General features: G+C 45.5%; 1 protein-coding gene and 1 long non-coding RNA gene across 7 annotated transcripts in view; one reads left to right on the plus strand and one right to left on the minus strand.

The window, feature by feature from the left end:
• The window catches only part of GALNT18 (polypeptide N-acetylgalactosaminyltransferase 18), a 699,281-nt gene that overhangs the window by 7,555 nt on the left and 664,686 nt on the right, over positions 1-27,040 (plus strand). For 4 of the 5 annotated variants that reach the window (XR_012903608.2, XR_012903609.2, XM_075927908.2 and 1 more), the window contains exon 2: positions 26,390-26,485. The exons of the other annotated variant lie outside the window; for it this stretch is intronic. Coding sequence is in view for 2 of the 4 variants with exons in the window: in XM_075927908.2 (XP_075784023.1) it covers positions 26,390-26,485 (96 nt within the window). In the remaining 2 variants the exon portion in view is untranslated. The remainder of the gene's footprint in view (positions 1-26,389; positions 26,486-27,040) is intronic. 5 annotated transcript variants of the gene reach the window in all.
• On the minus strand, positions 1,546-26,438 carry LOC112547820 (uncharacterized). Of its 2 annotated transcripts, XR_016349697.1 has the most exons (4): positions 26,360-26,438; positions 25,428-25,527; positions 3,220-3,311; positions 1,546-1,682 (listed from the first exon to the last, which is right to left on the minus strand). It is a non-coding gene; the product is annotated as an uncharacterized LOC112547820 (long non-coding RNA). The 2 variants fall into 2 exon arrangements; XR_012903610.1 differs by lacking the exon at positions 3,220-3,311.

Raw genomic sequence — 27,040 nt, forward strand, 5'->3', positions numbered from 1 at the left:
ATTCATCAACAAGTTCTCTGTGCTAAACATCTCAAATATGATCATGTTATGAAACCGGTGCTAAAGATTATTAATTTTATTAGCTCTAAAGCCCTGTGCCACCACCAGTTTAAACAGTTTCTACTGGACATCCAGGCTGAATACGAAGATGTTTTATATCACAACGATGTAAGATGGCTCAGTCGGGGGTCTGCACTGCAGCGTTTCTACTCTCTCAGAAAGGAAATCGGAGAATTCTTGGAAACAAAGGGACAACCAATGTGAGAACTATCTGATCCTATTTGGCTGGCTGATTTGGGGTTTCTAGTTGACATAACAAAGCATCTGAATGTACTGAACACAAGTCTTCAGGGGAAAGATGCAGCGGTGAACCAGGTTTATTCACACCTCAAAGCCTTTGGAACAAAGCTGCAACTTTTCATAAGGCAGTTGTCACAAACACAGCCCAATACCATACATTTTTCAGCGTTGCAGGAAATAATGAACAGTTTTCCACAGGACAATATCAGTGCACAAACGAGCAGGTATGCAGCAGACATCGCATCTCTGGCTGGGGAGTTTAAACAGCGCTTTCAGGATTTTGCAGCTATTGAAAAGGAGATCAGCCTTTTCTCCTCTCCATTCTCTGTTGACCCCGATGATGCTCCAGATCAGCTGCAGCTCGAGCTCATTGAGCTGCATTGTGACAGCGAGTTACGCAGTCGTCACCAACAGCTCTCTCTTGTGAACTTTTACCGCCAACTGGATAAGAGCCGGTTTCAAGAGATTCGAAAATTGGCTAAGAAAATGCTGAGCTTGTTTGGCTCAACATATATGTGTGAGAAGACATTCTCTGCTATGAACTTTAACAAGAACCACAAGAGGACAAGACTAAGTGACTCTCACCTGCGTGACATTTTGCGCATCAAAACCACTGCCTTTGAACCAGACCTAGCCTATGTGCTGCAGTCCAGATCTCAGTTTCACCCTTCACATTAGTGCAGGCATGTTTTTTTTTCAATTGAGATGAATACATTGTAAAATCTCAGTTAATGTCAGTTGGTCTAAATCAGTTATAAATATATTTGGACACAACATGTATACTTGGTGTGATGTTCCTGTTCATATTTTTTTAACTTAAAAGTTGACAGACAACCTTTATTACCAATAATATGTAATGTACTTTACAATGTTCCTGACATATATCAGCTTTCTGGATTTTTTTTTCATCTGGCCTTCAGATATGAAAGGCAGAGTGATTTAACACCTGTTTAGATTTGTAATCCATGTGACGAAATGAAAAGTATGCCGTTTGCAATAAACTTTGCATAAAATAGTTAATTTGCATTTAATTTTAATGGTTCAAAGAATGTCAGGCAAAATGGTCGGCCCTCACGCATGTTCACTTCATCAAATCTGGCCCTCTTTGAAAAAAGTTTGGACACCCCTGGTATACAGCATCCCTTCAGTAGCTGGAAAGGCCACTGATGTTCAGTGATGGGGAAATGAGATAGACCAAGAATTTGTTGAGTTTTTCGTTCAACAACTTTATACCTGTTACTGAGAGTTGCAGTATTTGTTTCATTCTTTTGCTTTATAGGCCACAGTGTTCAAATCTTGAGACTTCATTGATTTGTTTTGCAGTTTATTGGATTGTGCTAGAAAGTGCATTATTTTTTGAGTGAATCCGATGGTGAGTGATGCTGTTGGAAAGACATCAAAATGAACATAAAATAACTTATTAAGATAATAAACATAAGCATACTACTCTTGAAGAAAACAATGGTAAACACAACAGCATTATTAAATATTTTGCTAACTGCTTTTCAGTTTCATACTAATCTTCTTTACAGGCATGATCAATTACAAAATGAAATCAATAACAGTCTTTAAAAGGATCATTTAACTGTTTTCCTGGATGCATCAAGTGTTTAGGCGCAATCAAACTGTATTTTGTTTTCTCCAGAACTCTTTTCAAAGGTCTTTGTGTATACAATGAACACAAGATAGCTGGATGATGCCTGCTGAATGTTTAGACTGGAGTAAAAAAATGGGCACAAAAGTTTGTGATAGTAGTTAAACAAGAAATTTGAAATCAGATTAGGTTACTCTGTCAAATAAAACTATTACCGTTCATGAAGCAGATTAGAAAAAATAACCAAAGTTGGAGTTAATTTAAAACAACCCCCCTTATTTTAGCAGTAACATTAAGGTGAGTGCTTTGGAATGCAGGCACTCTTTGTAATGAGACAGGAAAACTCCTAGGCAAAAGACCACCTTGGCTTCACCAGGAGATCTTGCATGATCTACAAATAAAAAAGGAGTCATATAAAAAGTGGAAACGGTCAAATTACAAAGGATGAATATAAGGAAACAATACAGTAATGCAGGGGCAAGATAAGAAAGGCAAAGGCACAAAACGAGTTCAAACTAGCTACAGACATAAAGGGTAATAAGAAGATATTATATAAATACATTAGAAGCAAGAGGAAGACCAAGGACAAGGCAGGTCCATTCTTCAGTGAGGAGGGAGAAACAATAATAGGAAAGTTGGAAATGGCAGAGATGCTTAATGACTTTTTTGTTTTGGTCTTCACCAAGAATTCTGATGATGAAGGAATGCCTAACATGACACATGCTAGGGAAAATGGGGTAGGTTTAGAAGATAAAATAAAAAAAGAAAAAGTTAAAAATTACTTGGGAAATTTAGATGTCTGCAGGTCACCAGGGCCTGATGAAATGCATCCTAGAATATTCAAGGAGCTGATAGAGGAGGTATCTGAGCCTTTAGCTATCATCTTTGAAAAGTCATAGAAGACAGGAGAAATTTCAGAAGACTGGAAAAGGCAAATATAGTGCCCATTTATAAAAAGGGAGATAAGAGCAACCCAGGAAACTACAGCCAGTCAGTAGAATTTCTGTGCCAGGGAAGATAATGGAGCAAGTAATTAAGAAATTCATCTGCAAACATCTGGAAGAAAATAAGATGATAGGTAACAGTCAGAATGGATTTGTAACTAACAAATCATGTCAAACCAGTCTGACAACTTTCTTTGATAGGATAATGAGTCTCATGGATAAGGGAGAAGTGGTGGATGTGGTATACCTAGACTTTAGTAAGGCATTTGATATACAGGCAGTCCCCGACTTACGTGGATCCGACTTACGCCGGATCCCTAGATACGAACGGGGTGAGGCAATTGCCGCACATGCGCAGCAGCATCCCCGGGGCTCGCTCACCTGGATCCTGGGATCCATCTCCTCCTCCGGCCGGCTCTGACTGGCCTCCGCCTGCAGCAGCAGCTGGCCGCAGGGAAAGGGGTCCCGCAGAGCTGCTGGGCAAAGGAAAAGTGTCTCCCCATGTCTGCTGCTCACCGCGGTCTCGCAGCCTGCCCCCCAGTCGCCGGCCAGCCTCAGCCCGTCTTCCCCCTCCACCCCCCCTCTATACATGCCGGGCTCGCTCACACATGGAGCCTAGGTGCAGCAGCAGCTGGCCGCAGGGAAAGGGGTCCTGCAGAGCTGCTGGGCGGAGGAAAAGTGCCTCCCCATGTCTGCTGCCAGCCGCGGTCTCGCAGCCTGCCCCCCGGTCGCCGGCCAGCCTCAGCCCATCTTCCCCCTCCACCCCCCCTCTATACTTCCCCGGGACTCACTCACCTGGATCCTAGGATCCACCTCCTCCTCCTCCTCGGGCTGGCTCCTCCGGCTCCAACTGGCCTCTGCCTGCAGCAGCAGCTGGCCGCAGGGAAAGGGGTCCCACAGAGCTACCGGCGGAGGAAAAGTGCCTCCCCACGCCTGCTGCGGCCTCGCAGCCTGCATTCCCTCCTTCCCCCGGCAACAAGGTGCCCCCCTCCCCCAACTAACAAGCTGCCTCCCTCCCCCCAGCAACCTGGCTGCCCCCGGCAACAGGCTGCCAAATCAGCGGACAAAAGCAGCCTCTCCGCCCCCTATTATTCCCACCTTTCCCCTCCTCCCCCTATACATGCCGGGCTCCCTGGGAATGTAGCAAAAACAAACAAACAGACTCCACCAAAACAAACAAAGTGCTGGCCTCATTGTGTCAGCAAAAAAAGGACCCTCCTCCTAGAACCCTGGGTGGTGTGTGGAAATAAAGCTATTAGCTCAAAGCATGGTACAGAGCTGTTTGGTATTTGATGAGTTACTCCCTTAGTCCTGAGTTTGTTGCAGGATTAGCATCTCAACAGGAATGAGAAGACAGTAAAGTTTACCATTCTCATATAGCCCCCTAGGCTGGAAGGAGGACACAGAGGGTGAGTGGAGACAGCTGGGGCGGAGAGGGTGGAGCCACAGGGGAACGCCTGCGCAGGTGTTCCGGAGGAGAGGACAAGGCCTCGCTGCTGCTCTGTGACCCAGGCAAAGGCCAGGGCCGGACCGAGGTGCCAGGACGCCCCGTAGCTCCTGGCTAGACCTCCTGCTGCTTCCCACCTTCAGCATCCTGTCCCCAGTGCCTGTATGTCTGCCCTGCTTTGCAGTGGCTGTGGCTCCGGCTCCTAGAGGACGTGGAGCCTGGCTGGACACGCGAGGTGGCTCAGATGAGCGCAAGCAATCAGTCACAAGGGCAGCCGTGGGCCGGGGAGCGACCTGGAATAACTGGGCAGCACAGAGTCAAGCCCCGGGTTCTCTGTGTAGTAATGACATGGCAGGGGGCTCAGGGTTGGACAAGGCGGAGATGGGGAGGAAGCAAGAATGAGCTGAGCGAATGCCAGAGCGGGGGCTCTGGGGACTCTGTGGGTGACCAGCTGTGGTCCTGACAGCTCTTCCTCCCTGTCACCATGCAGCACAGTGGACGATTTGGATGGACACAGGTGGGCTGCTGAAAAAGCTTCCTGAGAGATAAGGGGCTGTAACAGCAGTGTACCCCACTGAAGATAGCTAAAAGGCCTGCGTCCCGCTGACCAGAACCTGTGTACATACTGTACAGTGTTTTTTGCACCCTGCAACAATGCCTCCAAAACACAAATCTGATGCAAGTGCTGGTGAGACAGCAAAGAAAAGAAAAACCATCACCATGGAAGAAAAAGTAGAAATAATAAAGAGATCAGAGAGAGGTGAAAAACCATCATCCATTGGCAGAGCATGTGGTTACAGTCGGTCAACAATCGCAACAATTTTAAAAGATAAAGATAGAGTAATGGAGCATGTGACAGGCCATACCCCAATGAATGCTACAATTATTACCAAGCAACGCAGTGGTTTAATTATCTAGATGGAAAGGCTGCTGACAATTTGGATAGAAGACCAAAATCAGCGTAATCTACCTATCAGTCTTTCTTTAGTGCAGGAAAAGGCTCGAAGCCTTTTCAATGATTTAAAAGCTATTCGTACAGCAAGTGAAGGTGATTTCAATGAAGAATTTGTTGCAAGTAAGGGTTGGTTCAATCGCTTTAAAAAAAGAGCAAATTTGCATAATATTAAAGTTCAAGGTGAAGCAGCGAGTGCCGATGTCAGTGCTGCAAGTTCTTTTCCCAAGATATTGGAAGATATTATTGACGATGGAGGCTATTTGCCAGAACAAATCTTTAATGTAGATGAAACTGGCTTGTTTTGGAAAAAAATGCCTGAGAGGACATACATTTCGAAAGAGGAAAAAAGTGCACCAGGACATAAGGCATCAAAGGACAGGCTGACTTTATTACTTGGGGGTAATGCATCTGGGGATTTAAAGCTGAAACCTTTGCTAGTGCATCGCTCCCTAAATCCGAGGGCACTACGCAATGTCACTAAGGCATCTCTTCCTGTTATTTGGGGGGCAAATTCAAAGGCTTGGATTACACTTGCTATGTTTGAAGAGTGGTTTTCGAACCATTTTGTCCCTGATGTTGAACGTTATTGCTTGGGCAGAAACATTCCTTTCAAAATTCTCCTTCTCCTTGACAATGCCCCTGGACATCCAAACACTTTAGATGACATGCACCCCAATGTAAAGGTGGTATTTCTACCCCCCAACACCACATCACTAATTCAGCCAATGGATCAGGGAGTCATAGCCTCCTTTAAGGCCTATTATTTAAGGAGGACATTCTCACAAGCTGTCAGGGCTACCCAAAAGGATGAGATGACCTTAAGGGATTTCTGGAAAAGTTACAACATTTATGATGCCATCAACAATATTGCTGATGCTTGGGATGAAGTGAAAGAGACAAATATGAGAGGAGTTTGGAACAAATTGTGCCCCCAATTCACAGAAGAATTTCTGGGGTTTACAGATGAGGAAATCGCCGAAACCAGGCAAGCTGTGGTTGCTATTGGTAATGAACTGCAGTTGGACATCACTGAAAATGATATTATAGAGTTACTCGACTCCCATGGCAAAGAACTAACCAATGAAGACCTTATGGAACTAGAGCAGCAGATAGAATCTAGGGAAGAAAACCAGGACCTAGAAACTCCACAATTGAAAAAATTTTCTACAAAAGAGTTAGCTGATGCTTTTCAACTTATTGAAGCAGGAATGGCAAAGTTAGAGGAGCAAGATCCTGATACAGAGAGGTTCGAAAAAGTTTACCGCACAGTTAACGAAGGTCTGAGATGCTACAGGGCTATTTATGATGAGAGAAAAAAAATCTCTAAACAAACCTCCCTTAATGCCTACTTCAAGAAATTGACTCCAGCAGCAGAATCTGACTCTGACTCTCTAATACCAGTCCCATCCTCTCCAACAAGTCCATCATCCTCTACCAAGATTGTTTAAGGTTGCACAGTAACAGTTAAGGTTGCACTGTAACAGTTGTTTAAGGTTGCACTGTAACAGTTGTTTAAGGTTGCACTGTAACAATTCTTTAAGGTTGCACTCTAACAGTATTTGAAACATTTAAGCATTTATATGCACAGTCAAAAATAAAGAATATGTTAAGACAAACATCTGTCCAAGTTGCATTTAAAGTAGAACACCATGCAATTTTTTTTTTTTTAATTTTGGTTAGTTTGGTGTGGGGTTAGAGACACTTGAGGTTTTACTACTGTCTGTATCCTCATTAGAAAGATTTATTCTCATTTCCTGTCCTTGAGACAACAGGAAGTGAGGGGAAATCTACCCCAGGAAGGGAAATTCACTCCTGTAAGAGTTATCATGGGAAAAAGGTGTCTCCACTGAAGCTTTATCGCCAATCATTCTTTCCAAGACAACCCAAAATATTCAAAATCCAATTGTCACAGGGACAGAAAGAGATGTGAAATCTTCTGAACAGGGGAACAGACAGCAAAACAAACATTAGAGGGGAGTTAACTTTTCCCTATGCTATCCAAAACTAAAAAAAAATGTTTGGCTAGAGTTTCCCCTATGTATCAGTTCCGACTTACATACAAATTCAACTTAAGAACAAACCTACAGTCCCTATCTTGTACGTAACCCGGGGACTGCTTGTACTCTTATAGTAGCCCAATCAAGGTTGTATCAAGGAAATACAACCTTGATTGGGCTACTATAAGGTGGGTGCATAACTGGCTGGATAACAGTTCTTAGGGTATGTCTACACTACCCTCCTAATTCGAAATAGGAGGGTAATGTAGGCATACCGCACTTGCAAATGAAGCCCAGGATTTGAATTTCCTGGGCTTCATTTGCATAAGTGGGGCTCCGCCATTTTTAAATCCCCGCTTGTTTGAACCCTATGCCGCGCGGCTACACGCGGCACGAACTAGGTAGTTCAAACTAGGCTTCCTAGTTTGAACTACCGTTACTCCTCGTGGAATGTGGAGTAACGGTAGTTCGAACTAGGAAGCCTAGTTCGAACTACCTAGTTCGTGCCGTGTGTAGCCGCGCGGCACAGGGTTCGAACGAGCGGGGATTTAAAAATGGTGGAGCCCCGCTTATGCAAATGAAGCCCGGGAAATTCAAATCCCGGGCTTTATTTGCAATTGCGGTATGCCTACATTACCCTCCTATTTCGAATTAGGAGGGTAGTGTAGACATACCCTTAGAGAATAGTGATAGAAATGTAGCCGTGTTAGTCTGGTGTAGCTGAAACAAAAACCAGGACTATGTAGCACTTTAAAGACTAACAAGATGATTTATTAGGTGATGAGCTTTTGTGGGCCAGACCCACTTCCTCAGATCAAATAGTGAAAGAAAATTGTCACAACCATATATACCAAAGGATACAATCAAAAAAATTAACACACATGAAAAGGACAAATCAAATTTCAGAACAGAACGGGTATGGGGGGGAAGTAAATGTCTGTGAGCTAATGATATTAGAGGTGATAATTGGGGAAGCTATTTTTGTAATGGGTAAGATAATTAGAGTCTTTATTCAGACTTAAGTTTGAATTTAAGCATGAATGACAATTCAGAGGATTCTCTTTCAAGTGTAGTCTTAAAAGGCCTTTGAAGCAGCTAGGGGTGTTAGTTGCGTAGGGTTTGAGAAGAGAGTCTACATAGCTGGATAAACCAGTTGTGAGTGTGCCGATACCAGAGATGATGGGACGTCCGGGGTGTCCAGGTTTATGGATTTTTGGGAAGCAGATAGAACAATCCTGGTCGGGGGTCAGAAGGAGTTTCTGTGTGGATTTGTTCCTGAGTAGCTGTAGGGAGGCTTTTAAGGAGACAGTGTAGTTTCTTTTGGTATTCCGAGGTATTTATCCAGCTATGTAGACTCTCTTCTCAAACCCTATGCAACCAACACCCCCAGTATCTCCATGATACTACTGACTTCCTAAGGAAACTACAAAACATCGATAACCTCTCCGATAACACCATCCTTGCCACCATGGATGTAGAAGCTCTATACACCAACATCCCACATGAAGATGGATTACAAGCAATTAGAAACACTATCCTAGAGGACACCACTGCCAGTCTGATAGCAGACCTATGTAACTTTGTTCTCACCCACAATTATTTCCAGTTTGAGAACAACTTATACCTCCAGATCAGCGGCACAGCCATGGGTACACTCATGGCCCCACAGTATGCTAATATCTTCATGGCCGACCTAGAACAACGTTTCCTCAAATCTCGTCCCCTTTTACCCCTTCTCTACTTACGCTACATTGATGACATCTTTATGATCTGGACGCATGGCCAAGAAACACTGGAGACATTCCAAAGAGATTTTAACAACCTACACCCCACCATCAATCTCAGCCTGGGCCATTCTACACGAGAGATCCATTTCCTGGACACCACAGTACAAATCAGCAATGAAAAATTAGACACCACTCTCTACAGAAAACCCACTGACTCATACAGTTACCTTCATGCTTCCAGCTCCCATCCAGAACACACCATACGATCCATCATCTATAGCCAAGCCCTTCGATACAACCGCATCTGCTCTAATCCCAGTGACAGAGACCAGAAACTTCAGGATCTCTACCAAGCATTTAAAAACCTCAACTACCCACCCAGAGAAATAAAAAAGCAAATGGAAAGAGCCAGACAAATACCTAGAAACCATCTACTTCAAGACAGGCCCAAGAAAACCAACAGTAGAACACCACTTGTCACCACCTACAGCCCCCAATTTAAACCTGTCCAACACATTATCAATAAACTACAGCCTATACTGGCACAGGATACTAAACTCCAAGAGGCTCTGGGAGACAGACCCATAGTCTCCTGTAGACAACCACCTAACCTCAAGATGATTCTTACCAACAACCACAGGACATACTACACTAATACCAATCCTGGTACCTTCCTTTGCAACAAACCCCGTTGCCAGCTTTGTCCACATATTCACTCTGCTGATACCATTATTGGACCTAACCAAGTGAGTTATAAGATCAAGAACACATATTCCTGCGCATCCAGAAATATAATTTATGCTATCATGTGCCGAGAGTGTCCGTCTGCTATGTAGATTGGACAAACGTCTCAGACACTTTGCCAAAGGATCAATGCCTACAAAACAGATATTAGACAGGATCACAAAGCAAGGACACAACCTCATGGAATGAGGTGTACCGGTAGTTCGAATTAGAAAGCCTAATTCGAACTACCTACTCCATGCTGCGTGTAGCTGCGGGCATGGAGTCCACACTAATCAGGATTTAAATACGGCGGTGCCTGGCAAGATGCAAATGAAGCCCGGGATATTTAAATCCCGGGCTTCATTTGCAACTTTGAATGACTACATTAACCACCCTAGTTCGAACTAGAGTGGTAGTGTAGACATAGCCTCATTCTGAAAGAAGCATGCAGTGTAGATGTAACCTAGGAAGGAGTACTGCAGAAAGGGATCTGGGGGTCACAGTGGAACAGAAGCTAAATATGAGCCAACAGTGACACTGTTGCAAAAAAAGCAAACATGATTCTGGGATGCATTAACTGGAGTGTTGTGAGCAAGACGCAAGAAGTCATCTTCTGCTCTACTGTGTGCTGATCAGGCCTCAATTGGAGTATTGTGTCCAGTTCTGGGCATGACATTTCAAGAAAGATGTGGAGAAATTGAAAAAGGTTCCAGAGAAGAGCAACAAGAATGATTAAAGGTCTAGAAAACATGAGTTATGAGAGAAGACTGAAAGACTTGGGCTTGTTTAGTTTGGAAAGGAGAGGGGACATAATAGCGGTTTTCAAATATCTAAAAGGGTATCTCTGAGGATAGGACAAGAAGCAATGGGCTTACATTGCAGCAAGGGAGGTTTAGGTTGGAAATTAGGAAAAACTTCCTAACTGTCTGGGGGTATGTCTACACTACAGCACTAATTTGAAATAACTTAATTCAAATTAGTTAATTCGAACTAAGCTAATTTGAACTAGTGCATCTAGACCTAAAAGGTAGTTCAAATTAGCGTTTTGCTAATTCGAACTAGCATGTCCACATTGAGTGGACCCTGAACCGAGGTTAAGGATGGCCAGAAGCAGTGCCGACAGGGCATCAGATTAGGACTTAGAGCGTGCAGCTGTTGTCTCAGGCTAGCCGAGGGCTGTGCTTAAAGGGACCCGGCCCCCACCCCGGACAGACAGTTCTCAGGGGTTCCCCGCTCGCTTGTCTAACTTGATGAGGGACAGCAAAGCAGTCCTTGCTTGGAGTGCCCTGAATGCTCACACTCAGCACATCACAGCACTCGGCCATCAGCCCGGCTGAACTTGCCACAGGCTTCCATCCGGGGAGAGGGGCGGGTTAGTCGGGGGTCTGAGGGAGAGCTTCCACCCCGAGGAGCCCTCAGAGCCACCCCAGTCCTCCCCATTGGGGGCTCGTACCCCATTCCTCCCTCACCTCCTTCCACTTACCCCTCCCTAGCCCCCCCTTCCTGATGTACAAAATAAAGGACACGTGTGTTCAAAAATAGAAACTCTCTTTATTGAACAAAACTCGGGGAGACTGGGAAAAGGAGGTGGGAGAGGGGAAGAGAGAAGCTGGGAGAGGGGAGGGCAACTAAAATGATCAGGGGTTTGGAACAGGTCCCAAGAGAGGCTAAAGAGACTGGGACTTCTCAACTTAGAAAATAGGAGACTGAGGGGGGATATGATAGAGGTCTGTAAAAGCACAAGTGGTGTGGATAGGGTGCATAAAGAAAAGTTCTTCATTAGCTCCCATAATAGAAGGACTAAAGGACACTAAATGAAATGAATGGGTAGCAGGATTCAAACTAGTAACAGAAAGTTCTTCTTCACAAAGCAAATAGTCAACCTTTGGAACTCCTTGCTGCAGGAGGCTGTGAAGGCTAGAACTATAAGGGTATGTCTACACTACAGCGCTAATTCGAACTAACTTAGTACGAATTAGTTAATTTGAACTAAGCTAATTCGAATTAGCGCAGCTAGACTTAAAGTCTAGTTCGAATTAGCGCTTTGCTAATTTGAACTAGCATGTCCACACAGAGTGGACCCTGAACAGAGGTTAAGGATGGCCGGAAGCAGTGCTGGCAGGGCATCAGATGAGGACTTATAGCGTGGAGCTGCTGTCTCAGGCTAGCCGAGGGCTGTGCTTAAAGGAACCCAACCCCCACCCCGGACAGACAGTTCTCAGGGTTCCCCGCTTGCAAAGCAGTCCTGGCTTGGAGTGCCCTGAGTGCCCACACGCGGAACATCACAGCACTCGGCCATCACCCCGGCTGCACTTGCTGCAGGCTGCCATCCGGGGGGAGGGGATTATCGAGGGGCTGCAGGAGAACTTCCACCCCGAGAAGTCCGTAGAGCCAGCCCAGTCCTCCCCATCGGGGGTGCGTACCCCATTCCTCCTTCACCTCCTTCCACTTACCCTTCCCTAGCCCCCCTTCCTGATGTACAAAATAAAGAAAACTTGTGTTCAAAAATAGAATCTCTCTTTATTGAACAAAACTGGGGGAGACTGGGAAAAAGAGGTGGGAGAGGGGAAGAGAGAGGCTGGGAGAGGGGAGGGCAACTAAAATGATCAGGGGGTTTGGAACAGGTCCCATATGAAGAGAGGCTAAAGAGACTGGGACTTTTCAGCTTAGAGAAGAGGAGACGGAGGGGGGATATGATAGAGGTCTATAAAAGCAAGAGTGGTGTGGAGAGGGTGCATAAAGAAAAGTTCTCCATTAGTACCTATAATAGAAGGACTAGAGGACACGAAAGGAAAGGAATGGGTAGCAGGCTTCAAACTAGTAACAGAAAGTTGTTCTTCACAAAGCAAAGAGTCCACCTGTGGAACTCCTTGCTGCAGGAGGCTGTGATGGCTAGAACTGTAACAGAGTTTAAAGAGAAGTGAGATAAAGTGATGGAGGTTGGGTCCATGGAGTGGTATTAGCCAGGGGGTAGAAATGGTGTCCCTGCCCAAAGTTTGTGGAAGTCTGGAGATGGATGGCACGAGACAAATGGCTTGGTCACTGTCTTTGGTCCATCCCCTCCAGGGCACCTAGTGCTGGCCGCTGTTGGCAGACAGGCTACTGGAGTAGATAGACCTTTGGTCTGACCCAGTACGGCCATTCTAAGCTCAGGGCTCAGGGTCGGGGGTCTCAGTGGACCACCTTGATTTTCATGCCAACCTGCTCCTGGATGGCCAGGCTGGCAGCTCTCCTGCCCTAGACGGCCACTTTCCTGTGCCTAGCGTGGAGGTCATGGACGAGGTCCACGATGTCTGCACTAGACCAGGCGGGTGCCCGCCACTTGCGGTCCTGGGCAAGCTCCCGAGAGCCGCCAGCCTGGTCCCGGGAAGAGGCGGAGGGCTGGGGGGCATCGGGTGGCTGGCTCGAGCCGTGCCAAGTTCAGGGTCTGCTGGCTGGGTGCTGGCAGGCTTGTACCTGGCACGGGCACCGTAGCCAGCCCGTGCGCCTTTAAGGGCTCCGGGGCCGGATGGGGAGCAGAAGAGTTTCCCTGGTGGTGCCCAGAGTGGCCACCAGGGAAAGGTGGGGAGGGCTAGCCTCCCACTAGTTCGAATTAAGTGTCTACACAGCCCTTAATTCGAACTACTTAATTCGAACTAGGCATTAGTCCTCGTAGAATGAGGTTTACCTAGTTCGAATTAAGTGCTCCGCTAGTTTGAATTAAGTTCGAACTAGCAGTTTGTATGTGTAGTGCCTATGAAAGTTAATTCGAACTAACGTCTGTTAGTTCGAATTAACTTTGTAGTGTAAACATACTGGCTACGTCTACACTGGCCCCTTTTCCGGAAGGGGCATGTAAATTTCAGCAGTCGTCGTAGGGAAATCCGCGGGGGATTTAAATATCCCCCGCGGCATTTAAATAAAAATGTCCGCCGCTTTTTTCCGGCTTTTAAAAAAGCCGGAAAAGAGCGTCTACACTGGCCCCGATCCTCCGGAAAAAGTGCCCTTTTCCGGAGGGTCTTATTCCTACTTCAAAGTAGGAATAAGACCCTCCGGAAAAGGGCACTTTTTCCGGAGGATCGGGGCCAGTGTAGACGCTCTTTTCCGGCTTTTTTAAAAGCCGGAAAAAAGCGGCGGACATTTTTATTTAAATGCCGCGGGGGATATTTAAATCCCCCGCGGATTTCCCTACGACGACTGCTGAAATTTACATGCCCCTTCCGGAAAAGGGGCCAGTGTAGACGTAGCCACTCAGGGTGGCTAAGCACTGGAATAAGTTGCCCAGGGAGGTTGTGGAATCTCCACCACTGGCAATATTTAAGAGGTAGCAGGTTAGACAGACATCTATCAGGTATTGTCTAGAGACAGTCCTGGGTCCTCCCGTGAGGGCAGGGGACTGGACTTGATGACCTCTCAAGGTCCCTTCCAGTTCTGGTGTTCTGTGATTCTACTGTCTCAGAATACTACTCTTTTCATCTTGATGCTATTTAAATGGTGGCACCCATGGGAGGTAAGTACATGACAACGTCAGGAATATTTTTCAGTTAGGGAAGGAAAGGATGGTGGTGTGATTACTGCCTGCAAAAAGAAATCTGATTCATTCTAGAAAATTTCTCCCATGATAACCCAAAGATCCAACAGTAGTATTCTCTAGCTCAAACAGGGTAGAGAATCATGGTATGAATACACAGACTGTGGCAGCAAGTCTCAGAACCCTACTTGACAAATTCTGGCTGAAGGTCCTTGCTATACTTTGCCAAAATAGCTTTTGCAGCTCAGACTGGATCTTGGGCCCTGAAGCTTAGGGATAGAAGTGGATTTTAGAGCAATATCATTTACACAGCCATTTTTAACTGAGTGGTGGAAGCCAGAAGTTGTCAACCTGATTCTGAGAAGTGGGTTAATTAAGTAACCATTTAAATGTTACATTTAACTGGTTACCTACTTAAACTGGAGTGGTGGTAGACAGAAGGGGCTGGAATGCCTGCCCACGGTGTGCCAGGCAAGGCCTGCTGCAGGCAGGGGCTGCTCTGGCTGGATTGCAGTGCTCCCCATCCATGGTGGCCCCTCTTGGCTGGAGCAGCTTTCTACCCATGGCAGGTGTGCAGCTGACCCAGGCTCCACTGGTTAACCATAAGGGTGATGTTTACTGGTTAACCATTCACATCCCTAGTAGCCATACCCTCTGTGGGGTTTACACAGTGCCTAGGGAAGTTAGACACTGCTCCTATTGAAAATCAATGGTAATTAGATGCCTAATTCACATCTGTAAATCTCATAAAGTGCATTAGGCACATGAATGCCTCTGTAAATTTGGCCCAAAGTACCTCAGTCATTTATGAAAATTTTTTGGCCCAAGGTTCCCAAGTTCAGGGAATTGTATCCAGATCTTACAAGTACCAGGCTCATGCCCTAATCATTGTACCTTCTTTCAAATTTCAGAGTTAGTGGAGTAATGTTATGTCAGTATAACAGGTAAAAAAAGAAGCATAAAATAGTATACCCAGTACAGTCATCCCTCAACCAATATCACAGCATTATTGCAAACTCTACAGAGCGAGTCATTTACCTTAGAGATGATGGTTCCTGCAGGCTACGCTTGTTGAGGACAGTTATTCTTGCGTAGTAGTGTTGGGGGAGTAAGAACACTCCCAAAGAACATTCCGTTTCCTAGTTAGCCATGGCTGAAGGAGTTTATTCTCTCTTTTACATGAATTCAGTGCTCACCCAAGTAAAGAATATTCACCACCTCTGCAATAGATTCAGCCCTACAAGTACTCATTCCCACAGCATTTTACTACACCAGAAGTGTGGAGGCTTAAGACTATCTGCAGGATGAGTCCAGCATGCACAGGGGCAGAGCAGGTTTCTTCATCCCCTCGAGGTCTGAAAAGATAATTTTATTGCCTACCCATTGCATCCTTAGCCTCTCTGCTGTGACTGCTAACAGGAGGGATACATTTTCTGCTATGGATACATTTTCTGCTGTGGTTCAGCAGCAGGGTCTGTCAGGAAGGTATTAAGAAAATTTACACAAACAGCATAATGAGGGGATTAATCCGGCATTGCCCATGACAGTACTGAGAGGAAAATAGCAAGAGTCCCCAAAGCAGAGGCTCTCAAACTTTCCAGTTGCAGGAGTCTGATTTGTCTTGTGCACTCCAAGATTCATCTAATTCAAAAACAAAAATATCACTGAAAAATTGCTAACTTTCTATTTTTTACCATATAATTATCCAAAATCAATGGAAATGTAAGCATTGTACTTATGTTTCAGTGTTTAGCATATAGAGCAGTATAAACAAGTCCATTGTCTGTATGAAATTTTAGTTTTCACTGACTCTGCTAGGGTATGTCTACACTACCCCACTAGTTCGAACTAGCGGGGTAATGTAGGCATACCGCACTTGCAAATGAAGCCCGGGATTTGAATTTCCCGGGCTTCATTTGCATAAGCGGGGCTCTGCCATTTTTAAAACCCCGCTGGTTCGAACCCCGTGCAGCGCGGCTACACGGGGCTCGAACTAGGTAGTTCGGACTAGGCTTCCAAGGTGTACCGGTAGTTCGGAACGAGGTGTACCAGTAGTTCGGAATAGGAAGCCTAGTCCGAACTACCTAGTTCGAGCCCCGTGTAGCCGCGCTGCACGGGGTTTGAACCAGTGGGGTTTTAAAAATGGCGGCTCCCCGCTTATGCAAATGAAGCCCGGGAAATTCAAATCCTGGGCTTCATTTGCAAGTGCGGTATGCCTACATTACCCTCCTAGTTCGAACTAGCGGGGTAGTGTAGACATACCCCTAGTGTTTTTATGTGGCCTGTTGTAAAACTAGATGGGTTGATGAATCCCTGGATGGGTTGATGAATCCCTGGAAAACTGCTGCATACTCCCCAGGGCTATGAAAATCACTGCCCCACGGTTCTGTACTGAGATCAAAGCAGATGGCAAATAGTTACAAAGGGATCTCACAAAACTGAGTGACTGGCAACAAAATGACAGATGAAGTTCAGTGATAAGTATAAAACAATGCACATTGGAAAATATAATGCACACTATAGATACAAAAAGAGAAAGTCTTACTTAACTTTGATAGAGATGTAGCCGTGTTAGTCTGGTCAAGCTGAAACAAAATACAGGACTATGTAGCACTTTAAAGACTAACAAGATGGTTTATTAGGCAATGAGCTTTCATGGGCCAGACCTACTTCCTCAGATCAAATAGTGGAAGAAAATTGGCACAACCATATATACCAAAGGATACAATCAAAAAATGAACACATATGAAAAGGACAAATCAAATTTCAGAACAGAAGGAGGATGGGGGGGGGGGGAGGTAAATGTCTGTGAGCTAATGATATTAGAGGTGATAATTGGGGAAGCTATTTTTGTAATGGGTAAGGTAATTAGTGTCGGTGTTAAGACCTAGGTGTAAAGTGTCAAATTTAAGCATGAGTGACAGTTCAGAGGATTCTCTTTCAAGTCTGGTGTTAAAATAAAATACAGGACTATGTAGCACTTTAAAGACTAACAAGATGGTTTATTAGATGATGAGCTTTCGTGGGCCAGACCCACTTCCTCAGATCAAAAACATGTGAACATATGGTGTTAAAATGTGAACATATGGTGTTAAAATGTCTTTGAAGCAGGATGCAGGTAATCAAGTCATTGAGACAATGCCCTTTCTGGCTGAAATGTCAAGAAACTGTTTTTTCTCTGTGATCCTGTCTAATATCTGTTTTGTGGGCATTGATCCTTTGGCAAAGTGTCTGAGACGTTTGTCCAATGTACATAGCAGACGGAGACTTTTGGCACATGATAGCATAAATTATATTTCTGAATGAGCAGGAAACAGCATGTTACCAACAAGGAGATAAGCCAACGCATTGGCATCAACAATGTTGTGGACGAGATCAAGCAGAGACGCTGGAGATGGCTGGGGCATGTCCTTCGGATGAGCGAAAAAAGACTCCCTCATATGGCACTTAGATGGACTCCACCTGGAAAGCGTAAATGAGGGAGGCTGTTGGGCACCTGGAGGAGGACTGTGGAGGCGGACATGAAAAGGAAGGGTACGACCTGGGAAGAAGTCAGACGGCTTTCTCAGGACTGTGAAGGCTGGAGAAAATTCGTTGGCGCTTTATGCTCCATTAGGAGTGAAGAGGATTAATAATAATAATAATAATAATTATCACTTGAGATATCTTGGAGTCATTGCAGATAGTTCTTTGAAAACATCTACTCAGGTTGCAGCACTAGTCAAAAAAGCTTATGGACTATTAGGAACCATTAAGAAAGGAACCATTAAGAAAACTAATAAGACAAAAATCATGCCATTATGTAAATCCATGGTGCGCCTATCCCTTGAATATCTGCATGCAATTCTGGTTGCCCTGTTTCCAAATAATAGGTATTAGAATTAGAAAAAGTATGTGAGGAGAGATTAAAAAACTGGACTGTTCCTCTTAGCAAAGTGATGACTGGGGAGGATACAATAGAGGACTATAAAATAACGACTGTAATGGAGAAGTAACTAAATTCTTGTTTGCCCCTTCATGAAACACGAGAACCAGAGATAACCTAATGAAATTAATGGGCATCAGGTTTTAAACAAACTTAAGGAAGAATTTTATCACACAATGCATAGTCAGCTTGTGGAACTCATTGCCAAGGGATGTTGAGAACCCCAAAACTATAACTGGATTCAAAACAATTAGATAAATTTATTGAGGATAGGCTCATCAATGCTTTTAGCCAAGAGGGTCAGAGGTGCAACCTCATGCTTTTAGGTGTCCCTAAACCTCTGAATGCCCGATGTTGGGCCTAGCCGACAGGGGAGGGATTGCCTGATAATTGCCCTTGTCTGGCTGTTCCCACTGAAGCTTTTGCCATTGGCCACTGTTGGCAAAGAGGCTACTGGGCTAGATAGACCACTGTCTGACTCAAAAGGCTGTTGTTATGAATGCCAATGAGAGGACGGCTGAAGAAAACACGCTGATAAACAAGAGCATGGGCCAGATCCTTAACCTCATGTGGCAGTCACACAGACAACTTAATGGGCATCCCAACCATTCTCCCATCATGGCTGACATTGGGCCAGTGGAATGGCTATTTTACCAGCCTTTGAAATGGCAGCTGTGGTTGAGAGAAAGAGGCTTGACCAGGAAGCTGCTGTTAGTAGCTGGTACAATTTAGAGTACCGTGGAGGCTGTGTTTAAATCTGCCTTTAAACTAGCCTGGGGTATGTCTACACTAGCACCCTAGTTCGAACTAGGGTGGTAATGTAGGCAACCGGAGTTGCAAATGAAGCCCGGGATTTGAATTTCCCGGGCTTCATTTGTATAAAGCTGGGCACCGCCATTTTTAAATGTCCGCTAGTGCGGACTCCGTGCCGCGTGTAGGTAGTTCGGACTAGACTACCGTTACTCCTTGATTCCGAACTACCTAGTCCGTACCGTGTGTAGCCGTGCGGCACGGAGTCCGCACTAGCGGACATTTAAAAATGGTGGCGCCCGGCAAGATGCAAATGAAGCCCGGGAAATTCAAATCCCGGGCTTCATTTGCAACTCCGGTTGCCTACATTACCACCCTAGTTCGAACTAGGGTGGTAGTATAGACATACCCCTAGAGATTGAGGAATAGTTGCATAAAGGTCATTTACACCTGCGTTATGTGCAGCATGGGAATCCAGGAAACTGCATTATGTACAACCCAGGAAACTACAGACCAGTCAGTTTAACTTCTGTGCCAGGAAAGATAATGAAGCAAGTAATTAAGGAAATCATCTGCAAACAATTGGAAGATAATAAGGTGATAGGGAACAGCCAGCATGGATTTGTAAAGAACAAATCATGTCAAACCAATCTGATAGCTTTCTTTGATAGGATAATGAGTCTTGTGGATAAGCGAGAAGCAGTGGATGTGGTATACCTAGAGTTTAGTAAAGCATTTGATATGGTCTCACATGATATTCTTATCAATAAACTAGGCAAATACAACTTAGATGGGGCTACTATAAGATGGGTGCATAACTGGCTGGATACCCATTTCCAGAGGGTAGTTATTAATAGCTCACAGTCCTGCTGGGATGGTATTACAAGTGGGGTTCCGCAGGGGTCTGTTCTGAGACCAGTTCTGTTCAATATCTTCATCAACTATTTAGATATCAGCATAGAGAGTATGCTTATTAACTTTGCAGATGATACCAAGCTAGGAGGGGTTGCAAGTGCTTTGAAGGATAGGGCCATAATTCAAAATGATCTGGACAAATTGGAGAAATGGTCTGAAGTAAACCGGATGAAGTTTAGTAAGGACAAATGCAAAGTGCTCCACTTAGGAAGGAACAATCAGTTTCACACATACAGAATGGGAAGCAACTGTCTAGGAAAGAGTGTGGCAGAAAGGGATCTAGGGGTTATAGTGGACCACAAGCTAAATATGAGTCAACAGTGTGATGCTGTTGCAAAAAAAGCAAACATGATTCTAGGATGCATTCACAGGTCTGTTGTGAGCAAGACACGAGGTCATTCTTCTGCTCTACTCTGCGCTGATTAGGCCTCAGTTGGATTATTGTGTCCAGTTCTGGGCGCCACATTTCAAGAAAGATGTGGAGAAACTGGAAAAGGTCCAGAGAAGAGCAACAAGAATGATTAAAGGTCTAGGGAACGTAACCTATGAAGGAAGACTGAAAGAATTGGGCTTGGTTGGACATTAGGAAAAAGGTTTTAACTGTCAGGGGGTATGTCTACACTACAGCACTAATTCGAACTAACTTAATTCGAATTAGTTAATTCGAACTAAGCTAATTCGAACCAGTGCATCTAGACCTAAAAACTAGTTCGAATTAGCATTTTGCTAATTCAAACTAGCATGTCCACATTGAGTGGACCCTGAACCGGGGTTAAGGAAGGCCGGAAGCAGTGCTGGCAGGGCATCGGATTAGGACTTAGAGCGTGGAGCTGCTGTCTCAGGCTAGCCGAGGGATGTGCTTAAAGGGACCCGAGCCCCACCCCTGACAGACAGTTCTCAGGGGTTTCTCGTTCGCTTGTCTAACTCGATGAGGGACAGCAAAGCAGTCCTGGCTTGGAGTGCCCTGAGTGCCCACACTGGGCACGTCACAGCACTCAGCCATCAGCCCGGCTGCACTTGCCGCAGGCTGCCATTCGGGGAGGGGTGTCAATCGGGGGGCTGCAGGAGAGCTTCCACCCTGAGGAGCCCGCAGAGCCACCCCAGTCCTCCCCATCAGGGGCTCATACCCCATTCCTCCCTCACCTCCTTCCACTTACTCCTCCTTAGCCCCCCTTCCTAATGTACAAAATAAAGGACACGTGTTCAAAAATAGAAACTCTCTTTATTGAACAAAACTGGGGGAGACTGGGAAAAGGAGGTGGGAGAGGGGAAGAGAGAGGGTGGCAGAGGGGAGGGCAACTAAAATGATCAGGGGTTTGGAACATGTCCCATATGAAGAGAGGCTAAAGAGACTGGGACTTTTCAGCTTAGAAAAGAGGAAACTGAGGGGGGATAGGATAGAGGTCTATAAAAGTACGAGCGGTGTGGAAAGGGTGCATAAAGAAAAGTTCTTCATTAGTTCCCATAATAGAAGGACTAGAGGACACCAAATGAAATGAATGTGTAGCAGGCTTCAAACTAGTAACAGAAAGTTGTTCTTCACAAAGCAAATAGTCAACCTGTGGATCTCCTTGCTGCAGGAGGCTGTGAAGGCTAGAACTAGAACAGAGTTTAAAGAGAAGTGAGATCAAGTCATGGAGGTTGGGTCCATGGAGTGCTATTAGCCAGGGGGTAGAAATGGTGTCCCTGGCCTCTGTTTGTGGAAGACTGGAGAGGGATGGCACGAGACAAATGGCTTGGTCATTATCTTCAGTCCATCCCCTCCAGGGTCCCTAGTGTTGGCTGCTGTCAGCAGACAGGCTACTGGAGTAGATGGACCTTTGGTCTGACCTAGTACGGCCATTCTAAGCTCAGGGCTCAGTGTCGGGGGTCTCACTGGACCACCTTGATTTTCATGCAAACCTGCTCCTGGGTGGCCAGGCTGGCAGCTCTCCTGCCCTAGATGGCCACTTTCTTGTGCTTAGTGCGGAGGTCGTGGACAAGGTCCACGATGTCTGCACTAGACCAGGCGGGTGCCCGCCTCTTGCGGACCCGGGCAGGCTCCCGGGAGCCGCCAGTCTGGTCCCGTGAAGAGGCGGAGGGCTGGGTGGCAGTGGGTGGCTGACTCGAGCCGTGCCATGTGCAGGGTCTGCTGGCTGGGTGCTGGAGGCTTGCACCTGGCACGGGCACCGTAGCCAGCCCATGCCCCTTTAAGGGCTCCGGGGCCGGGAGGGGGGCAGAAGAGTTTCTGTAGCGGTGCCCAGAGTGGCCACCAGGGAAAGCTGGGGAGGGCTAGCCTCCCACTAGTTCGAATTAAGTGGCTACACAGCCCTTAATTCGAACTACTTAATTCGAAGTACGTGTTAGTCCTCCTAGAATGAGGTTTACTTAGTTCGAATTAAGCGCTCCGCTAGTTCGAATTAAGTTCAAACTAGCGGTTTGCCTGTGTAGTGCCTATCAAAGTTCATTCGAACTAACGTCTGTTAGTTCGAATTACCTTTGTAGTGTAGACATACCCAGGGTGGTTAAAAACTGGAATGAATTGCCTAGGGAGGTTGTGGAAACTCCATCACTGGAAATATTTAAGAGTAGGTTAGATAAATGTCTATCAGGGATGGTCTAGACAGTACTGGGTCCTGCCATGAAGGCAAAGGACTGGACTTGATGACCTCTCGAGGTCCCATCTAGTCCTAGTATTCTATGGTTCTATGGCTAGAGCCTGGGATTTTGCTTTAGTTCTAGAATAGAAGCCCTAGAGATATTGTTAGTTGGTGAACTATTTTGCTGAACTTGTAATTCAAACTTAATTAGTTAATTTACCTTTTAAAGACATTAAAATCTCAAACTGATCTTAAATGGTGTTTGACCTATACAAAATGCTGACTTTCTGGGAGTTTTGGGGTGTATATTTCTGCATCCTTTAATGCACTACCCCTAATTTCCATTGCCTTCATTTGCCCCTTAAACTGTCTAACTTAAACTTGAGCTCCCCTTCACCTACTTGTATCAAAATCCTCATCTTTCCTCCTTTCAGCGCTTTATATAAAGCATATAGTGGGTTTATACTGAGTAGTGGTAGACAACCTGCTGCCCGAGGGCCACATACGGCCCATTAGGGTCCTATGTGTGGCCCACAAGACATCTTGCTTCCCATTGCCCATGCACGGGTTTTCCAAATTCCATTGGTTTTCACCTGTGTCATTTTTTCCCTACTGGCTTTACTAACATGACCCGCACATAAAGCAAGGGGACATGAAGTGAGGTGTGTGCTGATTACAACATTCTGTTGAAGAGCTGCTGTGGTTCAATGGGCACACAGTCCGAGGGCTGCAAGTACAGTTAGTAAAACTGCTGTATCCTGGGACATCATCTTGTTACGACAATCTTGTGATCCACTGAGATGAGAGAGGGCCACCCACACGGCCCACTCACTAGCCTAGGTTGCCCCTCACTGTACTGAGGTCAACAGTTTACTCGTCTGACTGGTCCAAGGAGAAGTTTGTCATTTTGCCTGTGTTCTGTTTGGCATTCTTAGGCCAAGTCTATGCTGCTGGAGAAAATCAATGCAAGATATGCAACTCCAGCTACGTGAATTGCATAGCTGGAATCAACATACCTTGCATCAATTTTCCTGGGGCAAGGGTTTACAATTTAATTATGAGACAAGAGATGGGGTGTACAGGAAAACGTGGCAGTGTTTGTGAGTATGATGGGCGGTGGTGTGTATGCTACTTTCCATATTATTTATTATTCATTCTCTATGCACCTCTGATCTCATGCCTTTCTGTGCATCCCCTGAGAGAATCACAGAAGTGTAGGATTGGAAGAGACCTCGAGAGGCCATCTAGTCAAGTCCCTTGCATTCAAGGCAGGAATGCGTAATAACTAGAACATTCCTGACAGATGTGGCCTCGCCTGTTGGTAGTTACCTTTAGTGATGGTGATTCCACATCATCCCTGGGCAACATGTCCCATTGTGTAACTACACTGACCGTAGGAATGCGAATGGTTAACCGGTAAGCATCATTCTGACCGGGTTACCCAACGGCCTAGCCAGACTGAAGCAGCACCCCTCCTGCTGAGGGCAGCCTGGCCAGTACCAGAGTGCCACGCTGCAGGCAGGGTCTGCTCCAGCCCACCCGGGGGCTTCCCCACCCGCCCACCCTATTTGAAGTTAACTGCTTAAACATAACGTTTAACCAGTTAATTGATTAATTGATTAAATGGGATGTGACATCCCTAACAGGAGCAGACCTGCAGGTCCCCTTGCCCATAGGAGACTTGTCGAGTCTACCCCCAGACAAGGGGTGGGAAAATGAAGGGCTAGCCCAGGGGTGGGCAGTAAGTGCCCTGCAAGCCATACACAGTTTGCCAGGCAGGCTACCAGATGCTTTATTTACCTGCACGTCTGCCAGGTACAGCCGCTCGCTACTCCCATTGGTTGCGTTCATCATTTCCGGGGAAGGGGAGCTGCTCTTCAGACAACGGGAGCTGCAGGAGGCTGTACCTTGTGGACGTGCTGGCAGCCATGCAAGGACTGACCCTGGTCATCTACATCTGGCCTGAAGGCCGCTTATTCCACCCCATCCCCCCCCGCTACCCAGGCTAACCACTCCCCTTCCTGCTGGAGCTTACTAGCAACCTGTCCTCCCAGGCAAGCTTCTATGTTCCCACCTGCTCCAGGCGGAGCACATGCTGTAGTTGCAGCTAACTAACCAGTACTGTCTGAATGCAGGAATGTCTGTCAGCCTTTCTGTCAGTGGAATGAGGGCGGGTCCATCACAGGGCTCTGTCTGGCTGTTGTCTTCTGTAGTTTCTGGCCCTACCAGCCTTTTCCCCTGTAATGAGGCCTGAAGATCTTCTTTCTCTCCTCATCTGGCACCAAATGAGGTGAGCTCTCTTTCCTCAAAGCTGGGGACCTGTTTTCAGGACTGGGTTGTTTGGGCTCCAGCAACCCATTAACCCTTTCCTGACTCGTATTAGGCTACGGCTGTCATGGAGTGTACAAATCCTGCATTGTTTGTTTTTTGACTAGTGCTGTACATTGAGCAGAAGTCTTCCCTGAGCTCACAAAAGTGACATCCAGGTCCTTTTCCTGAGCTGACACAACTAGTTGAGGTCTTGCGTGACTTCGTTGCTGGACGCTACTACCTGTCTCTTTGAGATGGACCCTGGATTTCTATAGCTGTAAGCAGCTCTCAAGAGGGAGAAGAGTCTTTAGGTTCCAGATGTGCAGCCGGGGCCAGAATAGGTAGGACCAGATGTTGGGTGGGGGAATTGCTTTGCCATTCCGTTTATATTCCACCCTAACTACATTGGTCTCATTAGTGCAGCCACACTCCTGGCCATTCCCACAACCCACCAATGCCACACCTCTCTGTCATGAACACAGTTGCATCCCTTGGGCTTTCCTCTTCCAGAAGCTGTGGCTGGGGATTACAAAAGAAAAGAAAGGAGAAGTGCGATGGGCAGGCTTTGCAATTATTTTCTGTAGCTTCATGATCATTGATCGATTAACAGTCATTGCAAGTTGGACGTTATGGGAGATAAGTGTATGTTTGTTCTGAGAGCACAGCTACTGTACTAGTCCACTGCACTGTAATCCTATTTCAGCTAGAGGTCTGCTTTATGAGTCATCAGACTAAAGGAGTGCATTACCTGAGCCCGGCTTCATGGTGGATTCACACTTCATTGAAGCTTTTCATCCATGCACCGAGTTATGACTTGCCATAGGCTTTGAGAAAATGCTTGGAACGCCCTGCATAAAAAACCCAGTGTTAGATAAGCTCCTGCAGCACAGAGGACTCTGTGTGTCAGTACCCATACATTATGGAGTGACATGGCTATAAAATTCAAGTTTTGAGAACTACTCTTTTCAGGATGATTGGTACTCAGAATTAATAGGTCTCACAGGTGAAAGCACAGTTCAGCAGTAGCCAAAATCATCCCTGCTTTGTTTTCAAGGATTCTTATAATTTTACTATCTAGGCTTCATAAGATCACATAGAGAAAAAAATATTTCTTCCTCTTCTTACGCTAAGAGCCATACTTTTAGCTTTTCATGTGAAGTACGAATAGCTAAACCCATTATTATATTGTAATTCATATAGTATTTCTGATATGAAAGCGTGAACACTTAAGCAACTATGGGGAAGAAAGGTGGGTGTGAGCTAGAGAAATAAACTGAGGTCTCCCTGAAAATGATATGCTACATGAATATTTTATGTCCTTTTAATGAATATGAAACTATTGTTATCACTAAGGAGTGAAAAGAGGCACTAAACTGCCTCTGATTTCCATTCTGGAAGCCTTTCTTTTGCCTATGCTTTCAAAAGAAGCTCTATATTTTTAATGGATTTGACAAAATATTTACTTGCATTAATTAGAACAACATCTTACTACTGTATCTATCAAGCATGCAAGACTCGAATTCAGTTGATCAAATTTAATATACACATGTTTTAAAGAACAGAGCAGGAAAGATATCAAAACAGAGTATCTGTTCTGAAATGTGCATAGCCTGTAATGAAATCATAAATATTCAGCGTGGGCATAGTCAGAAATGATTACAGAGATATGAGTATTCACACCAAAGCTGTCTCCCGCTCTGTCCTCTCCAGCTGCTGTCATCCTGTCATCTTCCCAACTCCGCCTCGTTGTGGAACTTTGCGGCATGGTGCCAGCAGTAAAGCATTATGACGTCAGTAACCTGAAAGGTAATGGAATGAGACAGGGAATTTTTTAAGATCATGTTTGAAAAATACTATTTTCTCCTGGCCTAGAAGCCATATAAATTTAGAACAAAGTTTGAAACACATGGGACCAACCTCAGTGTGAAGTGGTGTATGTTCTGTGTCAATAAGGGTGAGTCTAGACTGTAGCACTATTTCGGGATACAGACAGTATCCTGAAATAGCATTTTCTGCATCTTTATAGCACACTCAGGCTATGTCTAGACTGCAAGCCTCTTTCGAAAGAGAGCGTCTAGACTGCACGTTGAACTTTCGAAAAAGCGGCTTGCTTTTTCGAAAGAAAGCATCCAGTGAGTCTGGATGCTCTCTTTCGAAGAAGCACTATTTACATTGAAGAACGCCTTCTTTCAAAAGAGGAACTTTCGAAAGAAGGCATTCTTCCTCGTGAAATGAGGTTTACCGCCATCGAAAGAAAAGCCGCGTTCTTTCGATTTAATTTCGAAAGAACGTGGCTGCAGTCTAGACACAGGTGAGGTTTTTTCGAAAAAAGGCTACTTTTTTCAAAAAAAACCCTGAGTC

This window comes from Pelodiscus sinensis, chromosome 5, assembly GCF_052426305.1.
Source record: "Pelodiscus sinensis isolate ZL-2025 chromosome 5, ASM5242630v1, whole genome shotgun sequence".
In the NCBI taxonomy this organism is placed as follows: domain Eukaryota; kingdom Metazoa; phylum Chordata; order Testudines; family Trionychidae; genus Pelodiscus; species Pelodiscus sinensis.